The 22,222-nt window shown below is 38.6% G+C and overlaps 1 protein-coding gene across 1 annotated transcript; it reads right to left on the bottom strand.

Annotated features, from left to right (window-relative positions):
* Positions 1-3,499: 3,499 nt before the first annotated feature.
* On the bottom strand, positions 3,500-5,110 carry LOC119071759 (acyl-lipid (8-3)-desaturase-like). The gene is made up of 5 exons (XM_037176798.1): positions 5,020-5,110; positions 4,703-4,958; positions 4,327-4,638; positions 4,098-4,270; positions 3,500-4,031 (listed from the first exon to the last, which is right to left on the bottom strand). Exons 2-5 carry the CDS (start codon positions 4,932-4,934, stop codon positions 3,528-3,530), a joined length of 1,221 nt encoding a protein of 406 aa, XP_037032693.1. The 5' UTR covers positions 4,935-4,958; positions 5,020-5,110; the 3' UTR covers positions 3,500-3,527.
* Between the last annotated feature and the right edge of the window lie 17,112 nt (positions 5,111-22,222).

Here is a 22,222-nt window from a genome sequence, read left to right as displayed (position 1 = left end):
AATGCCGACATCTTAAAAATGGTCTTGCAAACACCTAATAGTAGCTCGCACACACTTTTCTGCTTCCCAATAAACATTAAAAAAAACGAACTTTGTACTTGTGCGAGATTCACCCAAATGAGGTGAATCTCGCACCGTGCGAGATTCACCTAGTAGGAGGGTAATTTCGCACAATCTTAAATGTGTGCGAGATTACCCGACACCTCATGAATACCGTTCGTTTTTCGGCCGCTTGCAAACCATGAATCCCAGCTTCATACCTGAAATTCAGTTTATGCATTGCTTCATTTGATGCACCAATAGATGAGTACACAGTTCGTGAAAAATGCATGAAAAATGATATTCGTACCACTGCGATTAAACACATTTTTCACTCATTTTTCAACTTGTGAGACAAGCATAATTTTTCCAAATTTTGCATGCATTTTTCACGAACTGTGTATTAGCCTAATAAATTTAAATAAAAAAAAAACTTTGACTAGTGTTCTGTGGCAGTAGAAGAGCTAAAATAATAGCCCTCAACCGACAAACAACCAACACCAACATTATGTAATGGCAACCGAGTCAAAGTCTTACTCAATTTTTCAAACGAGTCCACTATTATCCGGAGTGTGTTGCTTTTAATGAGGCTATTTAAGCAAAGGGAGTGTTAAAGCTAGCGAATTAATTAATTAATTAATTAATTTTGTGTCATAAGACGATACGGTTTCGGTTTTTCTGACAACCAAGAGAATTGGTGAGATAATCGTTTGGATATCAAAGAATGTCTTCAGTGGATTATCCTTGTGGCGACTAAAATTTTACAATTATTTGATCCTCGGCAGGAGCAATAGAATAATTTTCTTAAAATAAAATTTAATTTTAACACCGTCTGGCCTCTGCTCAATGAGCAGTGCTCATATTGGTTTGATATTCTCCTCTTCCATTGTGCACGTATGTGACGACATCTCCATTAATTGCAAATCCAACCGCACCATCGGTAATCCAACGAGCCGCGTTTATATCGTTTGTTTGTGTAATTGTCGCCCATGACTGTGATACCAGTACTGCAAATTGAACGACACACGATGATTTAGTAAACACAAAGCATGTTTGGATCACAAGAGTCGAAGGTGGCAAGTTTTCTCAAAAGCTTCCAGCTCAAGACTAGGATAAAAATGTTCATTTTATCAGTGCATTCGGTTGATCCGAGGCGAATCCAAGGGCAGTACGATTCAAGAGAATTAGAGGTCAAGGTGTAAACGGAGAGAATCGTCGCACATTTAACTTCAACTGTGCTACGGAGGCAATCAACTGTGTGACAATCGGTCTCAGTTTACACCCATGCAGATCATATTAAATCATACGCAATGGTCCCATATAAAACTTACCGAGATATAAAATCGTAATAACTCGTCTCGAGTGCTTCATAAGCGTTTCTATTTTCATCCCTGTTTCCCGATTTTCCACAGAAACAAAAATGGTTAAACCTAAGCCAGCACCGTACGATATTTTTTTTAGCGAAATAAATTAGAGAGAAAAATCAAATCTTCCACTCCGATCAGAACTTACTGAAAAAATGAAATTTAATTGTAATGGCGAGCCCTATATACGGTTCTCATGATTTTCATGCGCACACACTCTTAATGTTTATTAGGCCAGTCAATGAATTTACTCTCCACTCCAGTTAATAGAATAAAATGCAAGTACGAAGCGGTAACGTAAATTTCTTTTCAAAACTTAATTTTCGAATTGACTGTAATCATATATTCGAAAGAGCACAGTCAGAGGAAGTGAATTTTCAGCATGAATTTGCTTCGGCTGTTTTTCAGCTGATCCACACATACAATCAAAACTGTTCATACGGTTGAAGATGCTACACGCACGCGCGTGGTAGTGATAAAACCACATAAACAGTTTTGATTGTTTATGTGGATCAGCTGAAGCAAATTCATGCTGAAATTTCACTGTATTTGACTGTATAATGTCTTTAATGACTTTAGATTGGAGGAAGAAGACTTTAGATGGACAGGAGAAGTAAAAAATGTTTTGCTTGCTTGCGGCCGGAAAATAAGCGTTATTACCGTCTCCGCTCAAAACCGGTTTTTTTACCCACGCGAAGTATAAGGTCTGATAAGTTTACGACCGACTTTGTAACATTGCCCTAGAGATGTCGAATCAGCAAAAAACAACTGTCCGAAACTGTCCAAATGTATGACGATAACGTTAATGAAACGATTCCAATTTTGATTAAAAGAATTTGTAAAAGAAGCGAAATCATTTGTTTGAAGATGAGCAAAATCGGTCGAGTAGGTCCAGAGAGGTTCGTAATGGTGCTCTGTTAGTCGGGTGAGAATTTTTCACATAAATCTTCGGAACAGATGAAAAGAATTTGTTCATATATTGTTCGGTGACAACTGGATTGCCACTGGTCAGCAAAGGGTTTTGATTTTTATTTTTTACTACCGTTGCCACACGCTCTTGGTGACAAATTCAAGACTCTATAGGAAGGTTACGCGGCTTGTTGAAAGAAGGAAGAGGGATTCTTCTGAAAAACAGAAAACCGAAATCGGAAGCCCTTTCTATTGAAATTTTTTATATGTGCCCAGTAAGGTATTCGACCCCATAAGCCAAAACCATTTTTAGAAAAATTCTTCGAAGCTTGTGTGGCTGGTAAGAGGTCATCAAATACCGAAAACATGCACTTTTCTTACAAAAATTTCTCCAGTTACACGAGCCGTACAGGGTCGTATGGGGTGTCATTAGAAAGGTAATTGCATGCACTTCCGGAGCAACCGAAAAAAGACTGAAAACATGCAGTTTTCTTACAGAAATTGCTCGAGTTACACTAAACGTACATGGTCGTGTGGGGTGTCATTTGAAAGGTAATTGCATGTACTTTCATAAGAAGTAGAGCTTACGGAAGTTTGGCAACGTTTATGATGAATTATGTGAAGTTGAAATGTTTAGGTGCTTATATTGTATAGTAGATGCATCCAAACTTCGGTAAGCTCTACTTCTCCTGAAAGAACATGCAATTACCTTTCAAATAACACGACCATGTACGTTTCGTGTGCCTCGAGAAATGTCTGTAAGAAAAGTGTAAGTTTTCAGTCTTTTTTCGGCAATTACCTTTATAATGACACTCCACACGACCCTGTACGGCTCGTGTAACTGGAGAAATTTTTGTAAGTAAAGTGCATGTTTTAGGTTTTTGATCACCTCAAACACAAGCTTTGAAGAATTTTTCTAAAAATGTTTTTGGCTTCTGGGGTCGAATACCTTACTGGGCACATATAAAAAATTCCAATAGAAAAGGCTTTCGATTTGGGTCTTTGTCTTCTGTTTTTCAGAAGAATCCCTCGAAACAACACAACTCAGGTTTTTCGAATTGAAGCCTAAGGCTTGTGTAGAAACACGGAAAATAAGACTACCCGAAGGGCCTACTGAACATTGCTGGCACAAATAACAATGAGCGGGGAGGGGAGCCTCTTTCGAATTCATATCTAATAAAATTAAAAGTTTTCAAATCCATTGTTTACTCAATCTCATGTTTGTTTCACTTGTTCAGATACATCCGACAAATTATTGAACGTTTTCCGCACAGCTTCTGGATACGTGTGAATATGGTACGAAATGTTATGCTTTTCAGCCAGCGCTCTCACTCTATGTTTGATCGATGACAATCGGAAATTGGGTATCGTCGGGAATAAATGGTGTTCGATTTGATAATTAAGATATCCGGTGGCCCAGTCATACAATGGTTCGTGTTGAACATCGGCTGTGTGATGTAGTGCATATTCGATCCAATGAGTTGGTTCGGTTGTTACTGGTAAGAATGTGTGATTCAACGAGAACGTTAAAACGAAATAAAATGCAACGCCCCACAGACAGAACAACCATGTCCAAAATCCAAGATGATAGTAAAGCACGTAATGGCCGATCAGGGCAACAAGGTCGACGTAACTCTTATGTTTCAACACATATTTGGGATCTTGATATAACGTCCAAATCATTCCCACCAGTAGAGTATCGAACACAAATAGGTACGCCTACACTTGACAGTTTGTTCGATTAATCTTAGGAAAAAATATCCCGTGTCACGCAACTGAATTTACCTGATTTTGAAGAAGGAACCCCTTTCCATCTTTAGCTTCCCTAATCACTTTAGCATTGTAGGCTAGAAGGGGCATTGTTTCAAGGTCAATATCATGATTTAATCTTTGCGGCATTGCGTGGTGTCGATTATGCTGATTCCTCCATCGCGATCCGGAAAGTCCGACAAAAAACCCTGCAACTCTTATTCAAAATCATCGTCATAACACACACCGATCTGCATTAACTTGCCGTCAACAAGCGATGCCATAATTCGATCGATTTTCGGATGACCAGTGTAGGAAAAATGAGCAATCTCATGCACTAAAAACGCGGCTCGAACTCGACCAATCAGAATAAATATGAATCCCACCGCCTTCAAAACGCTATGTTGGCTGAAAAACTTTAACCCAATACCGGTAAAGACGAACACTTCCACCAGACGTATCAATGCCTGTGTGTACGACGTTGTAAAGCATCCCTCACTTTCCAATTCCAGGTACAATTTCGTAAAATCTTCAGTGAAACTGCGGTTCTTCTCTAGCACTATAGGATCTAATCCAACTGGAATTGGAATCATTTATGAAAATGAAAGAGCAAACGCGACACGATGTTAAAGTATATTCACTTTCACTGTTTGTAGCTGGTCGCCTTTTTAAGGTACTTATTGTCTTCCTGACTTTTTCTATGGACCGCCGGTGTAATTGTTGTATGGCAAGAGTGCTGTCCTCACCATTTTTGGCATAATACTCAATTACACGTCCACCGGGATGGATTTTAGCAAAACTAGTTATATCGTAGAAGTATCCGTCGATTAAAATTTCTTTTTTAGTCTCAGCGCTGTCGTGAGTCGTTGTCATTTTCCCGTTTATTAATAGCCCAGTCTGAAAATGAAAAAAAAATCTTCAGTTTAAAATCAGTCAACGAATTTGATGAGGTGCGTACGAAGCGGACGAAGCACACGGCAAGAATTCAGATGCCAGAGTGTCTTACTTCTATTTATAACTGAAACGTAAAGCTTTGAACTTTGACCGCCTTACATAACACGATCACAAATCCGACTGAGCGTTAATATTATTTCGCTGATATGGTGTTATGTATGGTACGTATTTATGTATGCAATTTAAACTTTTGTTATACAATCGATTGATGTTTATTTCTCACTAATTCAATGATAAAAAAAAGTCTATTTGTATTCTACATGCCTAATGTATTATGGAACAATAATAAATTAGTTAAATTGAAAAAAGTAAGAATAGTTATTTATCTAACAAGTATCGTTAGGCTGATATCATCTCTTTCATTAGATCCTTGAAACTACAAAAATTCTGAGAAAAAAATCCCAAATGTTGTTCTAAAGATTTTTTCGACAACGAAAGAGAGAGACATTGAGAGAAAAATATTTAAAACGAAAATCTCCCTTTACCCGTCTGGTCATCCCTAACGCCACCTAGAAGTTTCAAACTTTCGGAAAATTATCTCTATGCAAGCCGTTTAATTCGTGATACGGACCAGAATGTTTGCTTCACTCATTCAGATACAGTGGCCGACTATCAATTTTGTGCACTATTTTGATTTAGCTGGTTTAGCTTGTTTGACCAGCTGGTCAATGTGGACAAACAGAGTCAGTTAATTTTAGAAACCTATGCAATTTGGTCGATTGATTCATTTCAAAACGATTGGAAAAGACCAGAAATCAAAAAACTTTGTGCATCCGACAACTGAAATACGACCTATTTTGCCATGATTTTTCATTAGGAAATGTCAGTTTTTCCCGAACTATATATCGTGCGTGAGAAAACTTCATTTCTTTACGATTTATAGTGCGGGAAAAGAATTACTTGAATTTTTCTATGACTATACGAGGTGAATGTGAAGTGTGTATGTATTCAAGTAAATTGATGTGTTTTGTCTATTTCAGTTGTCCGATGCACAAAACGTTGTTCGTACCTCGACAGGAAATGGATTTTTTCAGCACACGTCCTAAATTTCCTTACTCGCTTCGCTCGTATGGAAAACTTAGGACTGGTGCTGAAAAAATCGTCATTTCCTGTCTTGGTACGAAAAATACTATTCATGTCAAACTCGCTATGTGCACCAGCTGTTAATGCTGAAAAGTGAAATTTTCAAATGAAGAAAGGACTAGTCACCCTATACACTGCCAATAATAAAATCAGGCCCTGAACTGGCCATTATGAGACACACTGAAGGTACTGCGGATTGAGTTTTGACATTGTGTCCCCAACATCAGTTTGTATAAGATGTATATTTTGGAAGATTTTACGTAGAATGTTGCATCAATACATGTGGGCGTTGCCATTTTTGATAGTTTTCAATTTAGCAAAATCCAGTATCAGTAATGAAGTTTTGGTTTTGGTAAAAGATAAAGAGTCTGAATTTTCAAGTGTTTTATATGAATTATGTCAAAAGTGAGTGTTTTCGAACATATTGATCCATTGCAATCAATCATCGTTCTTGGAGCAATTTATAATGGTCTCCATCTGATAATGAAGTCTACACCTCTAACCTCACGCTAATCATTCCCATATTTAAATGTTTTATTTTAAATTCAAATGATGTGTATTGTGGAAGCAAACTTAAATTCTTCGCGCTACTTTGCCCACCAATTCTCACACTACCAAATATTTCGTTTTTCATGTCAGGGACACAATTTTTACGTAGTTTTGTTCGTAATTTTCAGTCTAGATATAATTCGTTTAAGTTGAAACCTAACAAAGTGAGTTCGACAATTACCTTCTCAATGTTTTAAAGTATAGAAACCGTACATTTCCGTCATTGAAGTGCGAGAAAATATTATATATTTACTTCCTTGTGAATATAATGGATACACGACACACGAGTGGAAGTAGTACCTCCTTTGAATTGTTTCCTGGTATGCTGGAGCTACAGAGTTTTAAGTTTTGATGGAATAGTATTTAAGTAAATAAAATGAAATGGAAGCATTTCTGCGTTTCGAGCATTAGGCAAATACTAATAAACGGAACGAACCAATAGCAACCTTTTGGAGGAGGTATCGTGAAAAATAGATCTAAATGAAAACTATAAAATTATGCCATTTTAATATTTGCGTACCCTACGAGTCCTACACAGCTTTTTGATATTATTCATCAATAATAATAAAAGTAGTAAATTTTAATGCAATCCATGTATTAGAGAGTTTGTGGCTCAAATCTTTGGTATAAGTTTGCTAGTATGTAAGGTATGAAGTCGATGTAACGTTGATATAAATAAATTGAGCGGTGAAACATAACATATCCAACCTGATATCCATATGAGTTTTCAACTATCAAATCATACGCACACATACCCTATTAATTGATTGATTAATAATAATTTTATTTATTTTTTTACATTTAATTTCTCATTAATATGTTACGACAAGCTAATAACAATAATATTAATAAAATATTGATTTTTAATTCAATCTATTTAAAATATACGTAGTGCTTATATATTTGTGTAATGTGTTGTTTCTCTGAGAGTGTAGCCGTGTTACGATGTTTTAATCTAGATTTACCTTTAAGTTACAACTGGACTCGACCTATTCTTGATTTAGATTCATTTATTTCTTCCATTTATTCTCAATCTCAATTCAACGGGTTACAATTTCCCAACTGAACTTCTTTAATTAATTCCAAAAGTATCACAAAATAAAATCAAAGTATTAACTGGAAAGTCGAACCAAAGATCACCAGCAATCCTTCAAGCTCATTTTAAACGTTTGTCTAGAAATACCCGGTGAGCATTCTTCACTGCGAGTTGGCTCAGCCACAGAGCGCCGATCAATCTGTATTATTTCTACAGTCGAGAGAACACCTTAATGGGACGCCTTTTTTGCAATTTTTTTTTTATTATTATTAAGGAGATAGCTCTGATTAACTACTGTGAGTTAGATCGCGCACGGAGGCCTCCGTTGGGCCTATTGTGCTACCATCGATGATTTGTTTCGGTTCTATGCTGATTCCAGGAGTCTACCTGAACTAACGATGAAGTTCAGGACGTCCTTGGGTAGCATATGTTTGATGGACTGGTATTTAATGGTGTAGTTGCCTAGATGCTTCATCCTGTTTAGAATGTAGGCAGGGCAGTCACACAGAAAATGCTCAGCTGTGTCAGTATGGTGACCGCATTGGTCACAGCTCGAATCAGAACGTTTGCCTATAGTGATGAGGTGTTTGCTGAAGCCGTAGCATGTTAAATAAAAAAAAGTTTACCCATCCGTGCCGTCTATCATTCAACTCGTACAGCAACTTTAGCATGTTATTATGGATGCGTCGAACGACAATAATATAATAAAATGTATTCATTAATTTACTGCGTCATCCGTAACCGTCGGGCGTACAGTGCCTCAATACCTGTACAGGCGAATATATTTTCACGAATTTTCGGAAGTATTTCACGATTTTCTCAAAATTTCGTGAATTGTTGTGTGAGAAAATTTGAGAAAATTGCGAAAATTTGCGAAAAGTCGTGCAAATATTTTCTACCAGTACACTGGTCGGGTATGTACAATCAAAATTGTGTGCAATCACATGTGGAGTATGGCGTTCCGTAACAAAACGAATATATTGAATTCTCATTAAGTTAGAATATGCCATCTGTGCGACGTCTTGAATATTGTAACATTTGCAATTTGTGTTCAACAGTTGGGTGGGCTTCGTCCGTCTGTGGTCAATTTTGTTCTCGATTTAATTCATCATTCGCGAAGCAATTTAAAAGAAAAGCTGTTCGGAAAATTGTTGGACATGAACACCGTTTGTGGTCGATCTACTCTGATTAGAACTGAACTTGAATTGTAAACACATTGTTGGCCAGACGTCCTAATTTACCTGTGCGTACAGATTTTCAGTTTTCAAGTAAATTCAGGTCAGGTCAGTTCAGTTGAAATATATTGCAGGTCGACCTCTCTAAAATTGTTGGACATGAATGTTGAGTTATAATTCCACCCAGTATGCTTTTGTAATACAATCAACCTCAGTATACTTTTCATTGTTCATTCTTGTTAAGTCGCTCACTAAATAAAGAAGCATTTTGCAGACAAGAATAGTTTTACTGTATCCAGCTGTAGAACCCAATTACTAACAGGTTATCGGCCCAGTATAGCTCTGAGGATCAGGAAAGACAGTACGAAACGAGAACGAATTTCGTAGAAAAGAACATTCGGATTACGTAACGAGAAAATGGAACGAGAAAAATCGACCAAGCATATTCAATTCGATGGCACGAACTTCAACAACTGGAAGTTTCGAATTGAAGTCCTACTGGAAGAAAAGGATATGTCTGAGTTCATACTAACCCCTTTGGAGGACTTAGTCGAAGATCTGGATATGGACGAAGAAATGAAGGTTCGATTGCAAGAGAAGAAATGCAAAAATCTTCTAGTACAATGCATTCATGATTCTCAACTGGAATATATCAAGGACAAGAAGACTGCCAAGGATATATTCGATTCATTGAAGAAAGTATTTGAGAGAACCAGCGTTGCGGGTCAGTTGCTGTTGAGGAAACAATTGCTTACGATGAAGTATACCGATGGTGAAGCGATGCAGACGCACTTCCTAAACTTCGACAAGAATGTTCGCGATCTCAAAACAATCGGTGCCACAATGGAAGTACTTGATATAATATGCCATCTGCTGTTAACATTGCCGAAGAGTTTTGATACTCTGGTAACTGCCATAGAAACCATCGACCCGACAAATCTAACACTGGAATTTGTTAAAAGTCGAATCCTCGACGAATATGGAAAACGCTCGTATGCCGCAGGGAGTAGTAAGACAAACAATGATCCATCAGCCATGAACTCAAGTCGATCGAAGGTCCGATGTTACAAGTGTGGCAAGTTAGGTCACTATCAAATACAATGCAGATCGCAGGAAAAGAGCAACGGCTCGAACGGCAATGGAACGAACAATTCTACCCGAAAAAGCGCCAACTTTACGAAAGATAGCAACGACGGTTATTCATCAGAGGCGTCATCATTTTGTGCATTCGTCAACGAAGAAAATAGTGCGGCATTGATCGTCGATTCGCAGGCACAAGCTGTCCAATGCAATGAAGAGGGAGAACTGAAATTTATTATGGACTCTGGTTCAACGGACTACATGGTCAACAATAAGTCGTATTTCGGTGAAACAAGTGAAACTAAACCAATCTCCATAGCTGTTGCCAAGGATGGAGCAAAATTGTTGTCGAATGAGAAAGGTAACATTTCCGTTAAAACAGGACAGGATTCACCGAGTCGAACGATCAAAGATGTGCTGTACGTAGAAGGTCTTAAGTGTAACTTGATGTCCGTTGCACGATTGTGCGATAAAGGGTACGAGGTAACGTTTAAGAAGCATGGAGCTGTGGTATCCAAAAATGGCGAAATTGCATTTAAAGCAAAGAGGATTGGAATGCTGTACGAAGCTGTCTTCCAAGTAGATAACACCGCTTTCGCTGGCGTCGCCGATAAGTATAATCAGAATTTGTGGCACTCAAGATTGTGTCATCTAAATAAGAAGGACATGAGAAAACTGATCGACAATGAAATGGTGACTGGATTAGAAAAAGTTGTCGTCGACACGAACGACAAATTCTGTGAACCGTGTGTGGGTGGCAAACAGTGCCGTCTCCCATTTTTAAAGAGGAACGTTGTTCGATCAAAACGTTTGCTAGAATTGGTACACACGGACGTCTTTGGTAAAGTAACTGAGTTCGCTTGGGATGGATCAAGGTACTTCGTTTCCTTTACCGATGACTTCTCAAGAACATCCACAGTTTACTGCATCGAACGAAAAAGCGACGTTTTCGAAAGGTTCAAAGAATATGTGGCCATGGCGGAGTCTCAGCACTGTGCGAAGGTAGAGAAAGTCGACTGTACGAAGATCGCCAATCTGCGTGCAGACAACGGTGGTGAATACATTTCGACCGAAATGAAGAACTACTGTAAGGAAAAGGGAATACAACTGATGCTGACCGCTCCAAGCAATCCAGAGATGAATGGTGTTGCGGAAAGACTCAATCGTACTTTAGTCGAGAGGGCACGTACAATGCTGTTGGAAAGTAAATTGCCGAAACGCTTTTGGAACGAAGCCATTCTGACTGCTAACTACATTAAAAATCGCTGCCCGACGACTGCGTATGGCGATCAGTTTAGAAACAAAACCCCGGCAGAAATATGGTTCAAGTCGAAGCCAGACCTATCACATATACGAGTCTTCGGTTCAATCTGTTACAATCACATTCCGAAAGACAATCGATCGAAATTTGAACCGAAAGCAAGCAAGTGTATCATGCTAGGATACGGTCTAACACCATCGACTTATAGACTCTGGGATATCGAAAAGAACAAGCTAGTCATTGGGCGTAACGTTACTTTCAATGAAAAGTCAATCATCAATGAAGGAAAATCAGAGCCAAAATACATCGAGCTGGAAGAATCCGAAGAAGAAGAAATCAAAGATGTTGATGAAGACAATGATGAAACCTTGGTCGTGGAACCACCGAATGAAGACATTGATGAAACCTTAGTTGAAGAACAACCACAATCGCCGATTGCGTTACGTCGCAGCAATAGAGATCGACGACCCCCGGAACGCTATGGGGCGTCTTTTGCACATCATTCACTCAATGCTGAATCGTTCATTCAAGACGATCCAACTTCCATTTCTGAAGCAAGAGAACGAAACGATTGGACGAATTGGAGAGACGCTATCAACGCAGAGTACAAGTCACTGGTCAAAAATGGTACATGGGTTCTGTGCGACCTACCTCCGGGGCGTAAACCGATCTCTTGTAAATGGACATTTAAACTAAAACACAAAGCGAATGGTGAATTAGATAAATATAAAGCACGTCTCGTTGCCAGAGGTTTCACCCAAGAAAAAGGATTCGATTTTTCAGAGACATACTCACCAACAGCAAAATTGACAACATTCAGAGTGGTGATGGCAGTGGCAAATCATTTTGGGTATTATATTGGACAGATGGACGTAAATTAGGCATTTCTCAACGGCGAGTTGAAAGAGGAAATTTATATGACTCAACCAGAAGGATTCGTAAAGGATCAAACAAAGGTTTGCAAGTTAATAAAGTCATTGTACGGACTGAAACAAGCATCGCGAGTCTGGTACCAACGGCTCGACGAATTCCTCATTCGAATTGGTTTTCGGCGGTGCGAAGCTGATCCCTGTCTCTACACAAAAGTCGATAACGGCGTCGTGCGATTCATTCTGGTATTTGTGGACGACTTGCTCATTATATCAAACATCTCCGAAGTCATAACATCGATCAAACGGGCACTGGCAAAAGAATTTGAAATGACTGACATCGAGCAAGTGGAATCGTATTTGGGGATTCACATTACGCAGGATAACGAGAAAGGAGTGCTAAGTCTTAGTCAGCCACAATACATGAAGAATCTATTAAAAAAATTTGGCATGGAAAACTGCAAACCAGCGGCAACTCCAATGGAAGTGGGCTTGAACTTACCAATTACCGATAATGCTGCCAACGATGAGAGCAGTCAACCATACCGTCAATTAATCGGTTGCCTAATCCATGCAACTCAAACCACTCGACCAGATCTATGTTGGTCAACATTTTACCTGAGTCGTTTCCAACATTGTTTCACCAGTGAACACTACAGTCATGCCAAACGAATTTTGCGATACATTCAGGGAACGCAAAATATGAAAATGGAATATAATCGCGACGAAAATTCCAGCATTTTAGTTGGCTACTCGGACTCGGATTGGGCTGGAGACAAGAACGATTCCAAGTCAACGTCTGGTTATGTTTTCAAAGTTTTTGGAAATGTCGTTAGTTGGGCATCTCAAAAACAGTCAACCGTGAGTCTATCATCAACGGAGGCCGAGTACATTGCTCTCGCTGGAGCCGTCTGCGAAGCAAAGTGGATGCGAAACTTGTTACGTGAAATGGGAATTCAATGCACTGCACCTACAGATATTTACGAAGACAATCAATCATGCATCAATGTCGCTAAGGAGCCGCGTGAGCACAAGCGAATGAAGCACATTGACGTCAAGTATAACTTCATTCGCGACAGCATTGCAAGCAAAGAAATCAACGTTGTGTACACTCCATCGTCCGAACAAACCGCCGACGTAATGACAAAAAGCCTCGGAAAAATATTGTTCGAAAAGCACCGAAAGAATTTGAACCTTGTTTGAATCCACGATACTAGGATGGAATTAAGGGGGGTGTGTTGAGTTATAATTCCACCCAGTATGCTTTTGTAATACAATCAACCTCAGTATACTTTTCATTGTTCATTCTTGTTAAGTCGCTCACTAAATAAAGAAGCATTTTGCAGACAAGAATAGTTTTACTGTATCCAGCTGTAGAACCCAATTACTAACAATGAACACCGTTTGTGGCCGATCTACTCTGATTAGAACTGAACTTGAATTGTGAACACATTGTTGGCCAGACGTCCTCATTTACCTGTGCGTACAGATTTTCAGTTTTCAAGTAAATTCGGGTCAGGTCAGTTCAGTTGAAATATATTGCAGGTCGACCTCTCTAAAATTCAGGTTACATGTTCCGAGTCTTATGAGCCGACAGAAGGGACAGAGCGTTTGGATGTTTTTTTTTGTTTTCATCAAAGTGCTTAGAATGTTTCCAATATCCCAATGGTTTTCATGGTCTTTAAATTCATATGGTTGGCTTAGTAGTAGTTGAGGAACTAGTGGAGGACAAATAATATGAAAAGTATAACTCAATGTGCAACATGATTTATTTCAGTTATAAACATAGCATGATTTTGATCGGAATGGGGTTAAGGTGTGTACATTCGCATGGTAAGTATTGTAATTATTTTGCAGTTGAAATTTAGTTGTCAATTTAAAGACACCTCCACGACGTAGTGTCCATACATAATCTGTCTTACGCTCAAACAATCTAATAGCTGAACTTTACACAGAAAATACGACTTATAAACTGAAACTGCATTCACTTAATTGGCAATAACGTATAGGCTATGATTGTATGTACCACATGTACCACCAATTTCATGTAATCGTTTTCAAATGGCGTGAGGATTTGAACAAAGCAAAAATTGCGGTAGGCCAGAAATACATTATCTTGTTGTTTGTGCATCAGCATGCAATTGATTCGAAATGATTTGCGGCCAAATTTTTCATTGGTGTTGCGAAAGCGAACGCAATGCATATACATCGTGCTGTAGAAAAACGATTGTAGTCCGTTGACCAATTTGATGTTTAAATGAGCACTGGGGACACACACAAAAAAACAAGGCATCAGAACAGTCGGAGCGTTTGCTGCGACTTAGCCCCGTACAACCTGTAATTCTATTTCGTTCGCAACCATTATACGTCCGTAGCCCTAATAAGCCCGGAACCCTAATACGTCTACAACCCTCTAATGCGTCTGTTACCAAAATGCAAGTCAAGTTGCGCATTGTCAAATTTACTGAAACTGTTCATTTTTAAAATTGCGCATAGCGCAATTACGAAAGCCCGTACGAAGTACCTTTCAAATAAAACCAACAATTTACGACATTATTTTAGAAACCCAAAATTTTTTGCCAACTTTCCATTGGGTATTCAATTACCTCTCAAATGAAACAAAAACTATCAAAATCGGATGAGATTTACTCGATTTATGTGCAAAAAACACTTAGGGCCGAGTAGCGGCCTTAGTCCAAGGGCCCAAATTTGAAACTTTTTTCGCCATCATTCTATTCGGCATTCAATTATCTCTCAAATGAAACAAAAACTAGCAAAATCGGATGAGATTTACTCGATTTATGTGCAAAAAACACTTAGGGCCGAGTAGCGGCCTTAGTCCAAGGGCCCTAATTTGAAACTTTTTTCATCACGTTCTTTTCGGTATTCAATTACCTTCCATAAAAAACTAAAACTAGCAAAATCGGATGAGATTTACTCGATTTATGTGCAAAAAACACTTAGGGCCGAGTAACGACCTTTGAGCCCTCCCAACAAGCCCACGTTGCATCTTACCCAAAAACAATGTTCAGCAACTTTGTTCTACTCGTCAATACCTTTCATTTGATATATCACAAGCAGCTATTGCGTGCGCATTTCGGTAGATATCGTCGAAAGACTGAAAAACACCTATAGGGCCCTAGCTCTGGAAGGGCCGACCCTACCATGCCCATTTTCGAACTTGACCTTACTTTTGTCGATACCAATCGGTGAAAAAAAGAATTTTGAAAAAAGGTTGTGATTTACTCTAGCTAGAGGGGTCACGGACGGACGGACGGACGGACGGACATTTTTTTTATTGCGGATTCGTCATCTATGAACATAACCAAATGCTTTGCCCTTACTGTCTGCTTCCAATTCGACGTGTTACAAACGGCATATTAATCTTATAAGCCCCCAGTACTTCGTACGGGGCTAAAAAACAAAAAACGTACCAGCAAGTGTAACGATGCGGTGTGCGTTTGCATCAGATGCAATGTATTGCCGGCAATTGCCAATTGCATGTGAATCGATAGCCAGTCGATGGCTGTGAATGTGACCGCCTGCCAGTCGAGCGTTTTCAGCAGATTTCTCTCGGTACGAATGATGTCGATTGAAGTGCATTGATCAGCAGCAGCAGCAGCAACAACAACAAAATCGTGAATGCTGGGCGGATGTACTTCTTCCACTTTGGCCGCAACAAACAGGCAAGTTATGGCAATCAAATTGTAATTGGCCGGTAAACGGGCCGATGTGAAGGCATCCAGATGCTGTTGATGCTTCGACAGAAAACAATCGAAATAATTTGCGGCCAAATGGTATGCTTGGCGGAGTAGTTCGAAGCGATCGGAAATGTTCATGAGCCAATCGAGCAAGCGTGAACGGTGTAGGCGGAGGTGCTGCGATTCCAATGGGTCAATCGAAGCTAACATCATTTGATCGTTGGCACACATCACTCGCCAAATGGACGTTAATTCTTCGGTGTACGCGAACGCTGGTGGCACATGTCTGGTTACATCATCACCATCATCATCAGCATCATCAGCAATTTTCATTCGTTTTGCCGGTGGCGGTGCAGGCGACGATTGATCGACCGATTTTCGTTTATTTGCCGGTGACATTGGATTGCCGGAGTAGCGAGAGTAGCAACACAACAAATGAAACAGCAGCAACCAACAACAAAAGCAATAGCAGCAGCAGTGAAATGGTTTGTTGTTTGGGCTAAGCTAACAAACGCGCAGAACACAACACGACTGTATGTGAATAATAATCGTTAAAGAATGACTAGGATCAGTGGTGATGAAAACTGTTAACAACGATACGCACGGCAGCGGTATTGGACAACAAGAAACACAAGAATGTAATGGGTCGAATGCATCAACCATCAAAAATTGGCCAACAAGTGAAGTTGACTGTGGACGACGACGGATCATTACGTTCATCAAATTCGGTAAATAGTTTATTTGAAATTGCGAGCGATTGTGTGACCGGTAAAAAATGTGTTTAATAGTTGGACGTGAGGGTCGGCAGCAGTGGAGTGGACAATCATGTTGGAATTGCAATTGCATCGTGGTCAGCGTATGGACTTCAAACCATGAAATGGAAGGACATGTGGCTACATGGAAGAGTGCCAAGTGAACAACAACAAAGCGTAATTGTGGAAGATGGCAGCTGGTTGGACAGTGGGGAATCCTTCGAAGTGGATTGTTGATCGTTGGGACAATGTTGTTTGGCACAAATTTCGAACAGGTTTGTTTTTTGATGGAAAATTTGGTTTTTTTTCGATTTTTTTTTATTGTGTCGTTGTTTCAATTTGGAATTATCAAAAGTACGCGAACTGATGAATACATTGAGATTGTCGAATAAAGGGTCAATTTTTTTTTTGGTTGTTTTGATGAATTAATTGCGTCTGAATTTTTATGAATTAAAATTTAGTAGAATAAGGGCTGATTTCAATACAGCTAAAGGACGTTTCGAAAAATATCAAGAATTCAGTTAAGAAGTGCATTTAGGATTTAGGTGGTCAATTAGTACACACAAAGTTGCAAGTATTTAAAAAATATAAAAATCGGTTAGTTTTCACACACACATATTCAGGTTGTTTTGTTTCGATTTGGTTTTTGTTGTTATTTGAAATGGAAACGATACGAAGGCAGATTCAGAGACCCCGATGCGATATGCACCATGTTTACTCTCTAAAATAATCTTTTACTCATAAACTTAATAGTTTGGGCAATTTCTTTATGAATTTGGACAGCAAAGTGAACAGACATCAGTGTCGAGACTAAGTTATATGAGGAAGCCTATGGTTTTCAACCAATTTTCCAACCAATTTTCGTGTGAAAGAAAATATAGGCAAACTCTCGAAATGAGTCAATCACTACAAGATTCCGAAAGTAATTCTTGCAATTTTTCTCTCGCGGCGATGTGTAAGTACATTTAGCGGATTTGTTAGCGGTTGTTAGCCTGTTGTCTATTGAAATTCTTGTAGATTTTAATATTTTCTTCGATTTTCTTTTTTAACTTTCTTTTCCTTTAAGAGTGATATCGCCAAAACTTGAACCAATTTGAAAACAAGGGTTTGGCGATCCGGGCGAGCTATAGCGCGTTGGATTCGTCTTTCAATTCTAGACAATACGTATCTTTTCCTTTTTTTTATTAATTGTGTACTTTTTGTGTAAATTGGTAAAATGCATTCACATGTCATAGGGTAGGGAAAACACTTTTTTAGTATTAACTCGAGGTAGACGATTTCTTAAAAGTTGAAATGTTGTACGAGTGTGCGCCTCTAAAAGACCTATCATTAGAGTATAGGCACGAGTCGGTGCCACTGTACGTTCGGGAGTAAACAATGAAAGTATGGCCGATTTTCGCACAGTACTGCTGGCCTGCAACAGAACGTTTCCGTGAAACCGACTATGGGGTGTTGTAGCTGGACACACTCACTATTATCCCACGTAAACTAAACCTCAGAAAAATTCTGTTGCAGGCCAGGAAGTTGCTCGAAGTAAAAAGTTCACCGAATGGACCAAATTTTTTTCAGAATTTCGAGTTCAACGAACGGCGTTAAAGTCTGATTGTGATCAAAAATTATCCTAAAGTTATGCTATTTGCATTTAGTGATCAAATCATGAGTCCAGGAACGAATAATGCCATTATTCTTTGTCTATACTCACACACACATCACAGATGATACTTCATTTTTGTTACAAATTAACTGTAAATGTTTTTCATGATGAAGACCCATTGTGTACGAGATCTTTTTACTTGTTTCATGTAATATCAAACAATAAGGATCTAAATTCAGTCTGTAACAGAAAGTACTTCGTCCACTGTATACACAGTTTTTATCAGATTCGATCTGTAAATATCACCGTCATGAACGTTGACGAACCAAATCAGAAAACAGATTCGAATACTCCTGTGAATGGGGAAAAGGATGTCGAAACGAGTCCGAAAGCTGATCCAAAAAATTGTCAATTTCAATCATCCTCATGTGGGAATTTTTTACCTCGACGAGAAGTTCAGTCAGGCTGCGTATTATTTAAAGACTTAACGCAGGACGTTGGACACTTATTTAATGCTGATGAAGAGTTAAAAGAATGTGATTTAATTTTCATGAGATCTCCAGTTCCCATAAATTATGATGGATTGATTTGTTGTAATCACCGATTTTCATTGGGAATAGACTATAGACCAACTCAGACATGCAAGTGCTTCTTTCATCCAAAAACCTCGAAAGTAAAAACTTCGAAAATTTCTTGGGACACGTATAAGATTGTCAGAGAACTTGATTCTACTTTCATATTGGGATCTTTGATATGTAAAGTGTGCCAGCAAAAACTGCACACAATGAGAAAAGAAACGCAAATGGAAGTGGAAGAGAGTAGAGATGAGACGAAAGATAAAGATTTCTATGAACCCGTGATTAATGTTGGGGACAAGCTGAATAGACGCGAAAAACTTGATGCCTTATGCGATATTTTTGGGATGGAGCATGTCCGTTTTCAACTGGAAAGTAGCATAGATTTTGTATCGATGGCAACTTTAAATTACTTTCGCACCATATTTAAGCAGTTCAAAGATAAACTAACAGACGTGTTTTGTCATCTGGTGGCTCCAACGCAAGAAGAAAAATTGAAAATGATTTTAGACGAAGAAACCGAGACAATAAATGAATCCGAAGGAAAGGTAATGCATTTGGAGGAAGCCTTTCGGTCGTGTATTACTAGACAAGCTCGATTGTCTGTGCTCATGTTAGTTCCAAAGGAATTCAGTAAGTCAGAAGTCTGCAAACGATTTGGCTGTACGTTGTATGAAATAAAGCAAGCAAGAGCTACATGCAAGCTGTACGGACCGTGTTCAATTCAACCGAAACAAGAAAGAACTTACTCAAGACTGAATCCAGAAAAAGCACAACATTTCATTGATTTCCTGTTGACAACCGGACTGCTCCAAGAAGTAGCTTATGGGACAACCAACCTGAAACTGGATAATGGGGCGAAGATTGTCGTTTCAAATACAATTCTGAATGGAATACACGAGCACGCCATTAAAGAATATGTAATTCATTGCAGCGAGTTGAATTATGATTCGCTGGGACAAACGACATTACGAAAAATTCTCAACAGAATGAAACCTCATATACGCAGCAAATTAGCAGGTGTTGATTCGTTTGTTGTGGAAGGAATTGAGGCATTTGAGGTAATTAATTTATTCGATGAACCAGTGCAGCTCAAAGTATTATTTCGTACTTTATTTCCAAAGACGCTAAGGCAATGTCTGCACTTGGTAGAAAAAGGTGACCATACTCAAGAACTGATGACGTGTATAGATTCATGTGAACGATATCTTAAAGCTAGATACAGGACCCACTGCAGCAACGATGATCCCTGTATAAGCCATTGTATCACTCACGCACTCTCACATCCGACTGACAACGACCTATTTTCCATTTGCAATAATATTCATCACTCGGTTTGTGGCGAATGCATGTCTCTCATCACTTCCATTGCAACCTTAGAGTAATTATACCTAGAGAGGAAGTGACGAACAGAATTACGTAAAATTTGTGGTCCCGACATGAAACACGTAATGTTTGATAGTGTGAGTTTTTCCCTACTAAATTGGTGGGCAAATTAGCGCAAAAAATTTGAATGTGCCTACTAGAAGGATTCTTTTTTTTTAATGAGAACCTTTTACATACCACGATATGAACTGATATCAACAAACACAACGAAAAAAATAGAAATTGACCCGTGTTGTTTAAATTAGTTGTGCAATTGTTTGTTCAGTTAATTGGAAAATTTTCTCCAGCCAATATCGGGTTTAAGTCTCATTTGAAGGAAAATTACAAATCAACAAACAGATGCAACTCGAGCAATTTTTTATTATGCACTTAAAAATACCGAAAAATTAACAGGCATTGCCCTTAACTTCTTTACTTTGGCATCCCGTAATGAATCACATTTGCCTTCTTATTTAATTAATAATAATTATTGTTGCGAATGATTTTAAACAAAATTCAAAAATAGTTGTACGCGATTTGGAAAATACAAAACTGACAACTATCAAAATTTTCAACGCCTACATGTGTTAGTGTAAAGCTCTACGTAAAATTGTACGAAATGTGAATCTTATACAAACTGATGTCGGGACCACATTTTATCGTACGAAATACCTCTCTAGGTATAATTACTCTAAGATTGCAACACTGAAACTAAAAGTCCTGCAATTACCACCAAGTCACCAAAAAGACGTTGCTTGTCACGAACTAATTCAAGCTCAACAAAAAATTATGGACTGGCAAAGACACATAATGAGAGGAGTACAACAATCAAAAGCACGAGTAAATGCTTTGAAAAATCTTGACTCGACAAGTGCATTTTGGATCAGAGATTTTGCTCAGAAATATCTTCCAACTAAGGTAGCAGTCTATTCTAATCGTCCTATTTCAAAGTGTAAAAATTATTTTCATGTAGACTGTAGAATCGATGAACGAGTATTTTGGAAAACGCGGCATGAGTATATCAGTTGAAGTCTTCATTTTTAAGTTAGCGGGAACATACCATAAGCAGGTGTATTTGGTTGCATTAGATAAGTGTGATCAAGGTTCATTAGAAACTTTATGTATTGCTGACATCGTACTCCGAGAATTTAAAAAAGATTTTCCCGGAATCGGCCGCATTACTTTGAAAACTGATAATGCAGGTTTGTTTTTCGATTAGTTTTCTGTGCATTTCAATACATTTAATTTCCAAAAAAGGAAATTACCACGCGAATGGAATTCCAGAATCCATGTACACATTAGCAGCCCAGAATGGATTTATTCTTAATGCGTATAACTTCAACGAGGCCCAACATGTGTGTAAAAATTTCATTTTAACTTTGCTTTTTTTTTAAAGCTTAATTTTGTTTAGGGCAAAGATCAATGCGATAGGGAGACAGCAATATTCAAACGATGCGCAGAAAAATGGTTATTGACTAAAGAAACGAATAAAATAACCAATGCGAAAGAACTGACAGACGCCGTTTTTTCTGCTGGTGGTCCACAAAACACAAAAATGTGTGTAGTCACGATAGACAGATCTAAAGCTGCATTAGAAAATGTAAAAAACATCGTCAACATTTCGTTTTATCATAGCGTCGAATTCACATCCGATGGTGCCTTTTATAGGGAGTTCTATGACATTGGAAGAGGAAAATTCCATAAGTTCAACGGTTAGTGCCAAATTGCAATTTTTCTAACTAGTCCAGAGCCTATGCAAAGGACCTTGGTATGCAATATCAATAATTTTACAAACTTCCCCACCGATCACTTTAAAGGTACAAAATTCACTAGTGGTGCTTCTTTGGTCAAAGATTGGATAGGTTCAGCTGAGCAGGCTGCACCCATGACATTGGGCAGTCGGAAAACCAATACTAACTTTAACTGTCCGGATCCACTATGCATTTTACAATTTAGTAACGAGACAGATATGAACAGTCACATAGCCAACGATGAGCATGAATATGCTACTGCGAAAACTGGAATCGATACCGCTATATTGTATTATGCAAGTCAGAAACATATTCAACATGCATCGTCATCTCGAAATGCTAATTCTAACCTCATGGATGTTGACGATGACGACGACAGCGACTTTTCCAGAATATATTCAAGAGGCCAGAAAAAT

Source organism: Bradysia coprophila (genome assembly GCF_014529535.1).
Source record: "Bradysia coprophila strain Holo2 chromosome IV unlocalized genomic scaffold, BU_Bcop_v1 contig_5, whole genome shotgun sequence".
Classification (NCBI taxonomy): domain Eukaryota; kingdom Metazoa; phylum Arthropoda; class Insecta; order Diptera; family Sciaridae; genus Bradysia; species Bradysia coprophila.
Note: the sequence above shows the minus strand (reverse complement) of the source record. Positions and strands in the feature narration are given on the sequence as shown.

Excerpts from the sequence above, each read along its gene's own strand:
- LOC119071759 (XM_037176798.1), bottom strand. The coding sequence starts at position 4,934 with ATGACAACGACTCACGACAGCGCTGAGACTAAAAAAGAAATTTTAATC. Across the intron at positions 4,271-4,326 it reads TATGGCATCGCTTGTTGACG|GGTTTTTTGTCGGACTTTCC; the intron begins GCAAGTTAATGC and ends TAAGAGTTGCAG. Across the intron at positions 4,032-4,097 it reads GGTTCCTTCTTCAAAATCAG|GCGTACCTATTTGTGTTCGA; the intron begins GTAAATTCAGTT and ends TGTCAAGTGTAG.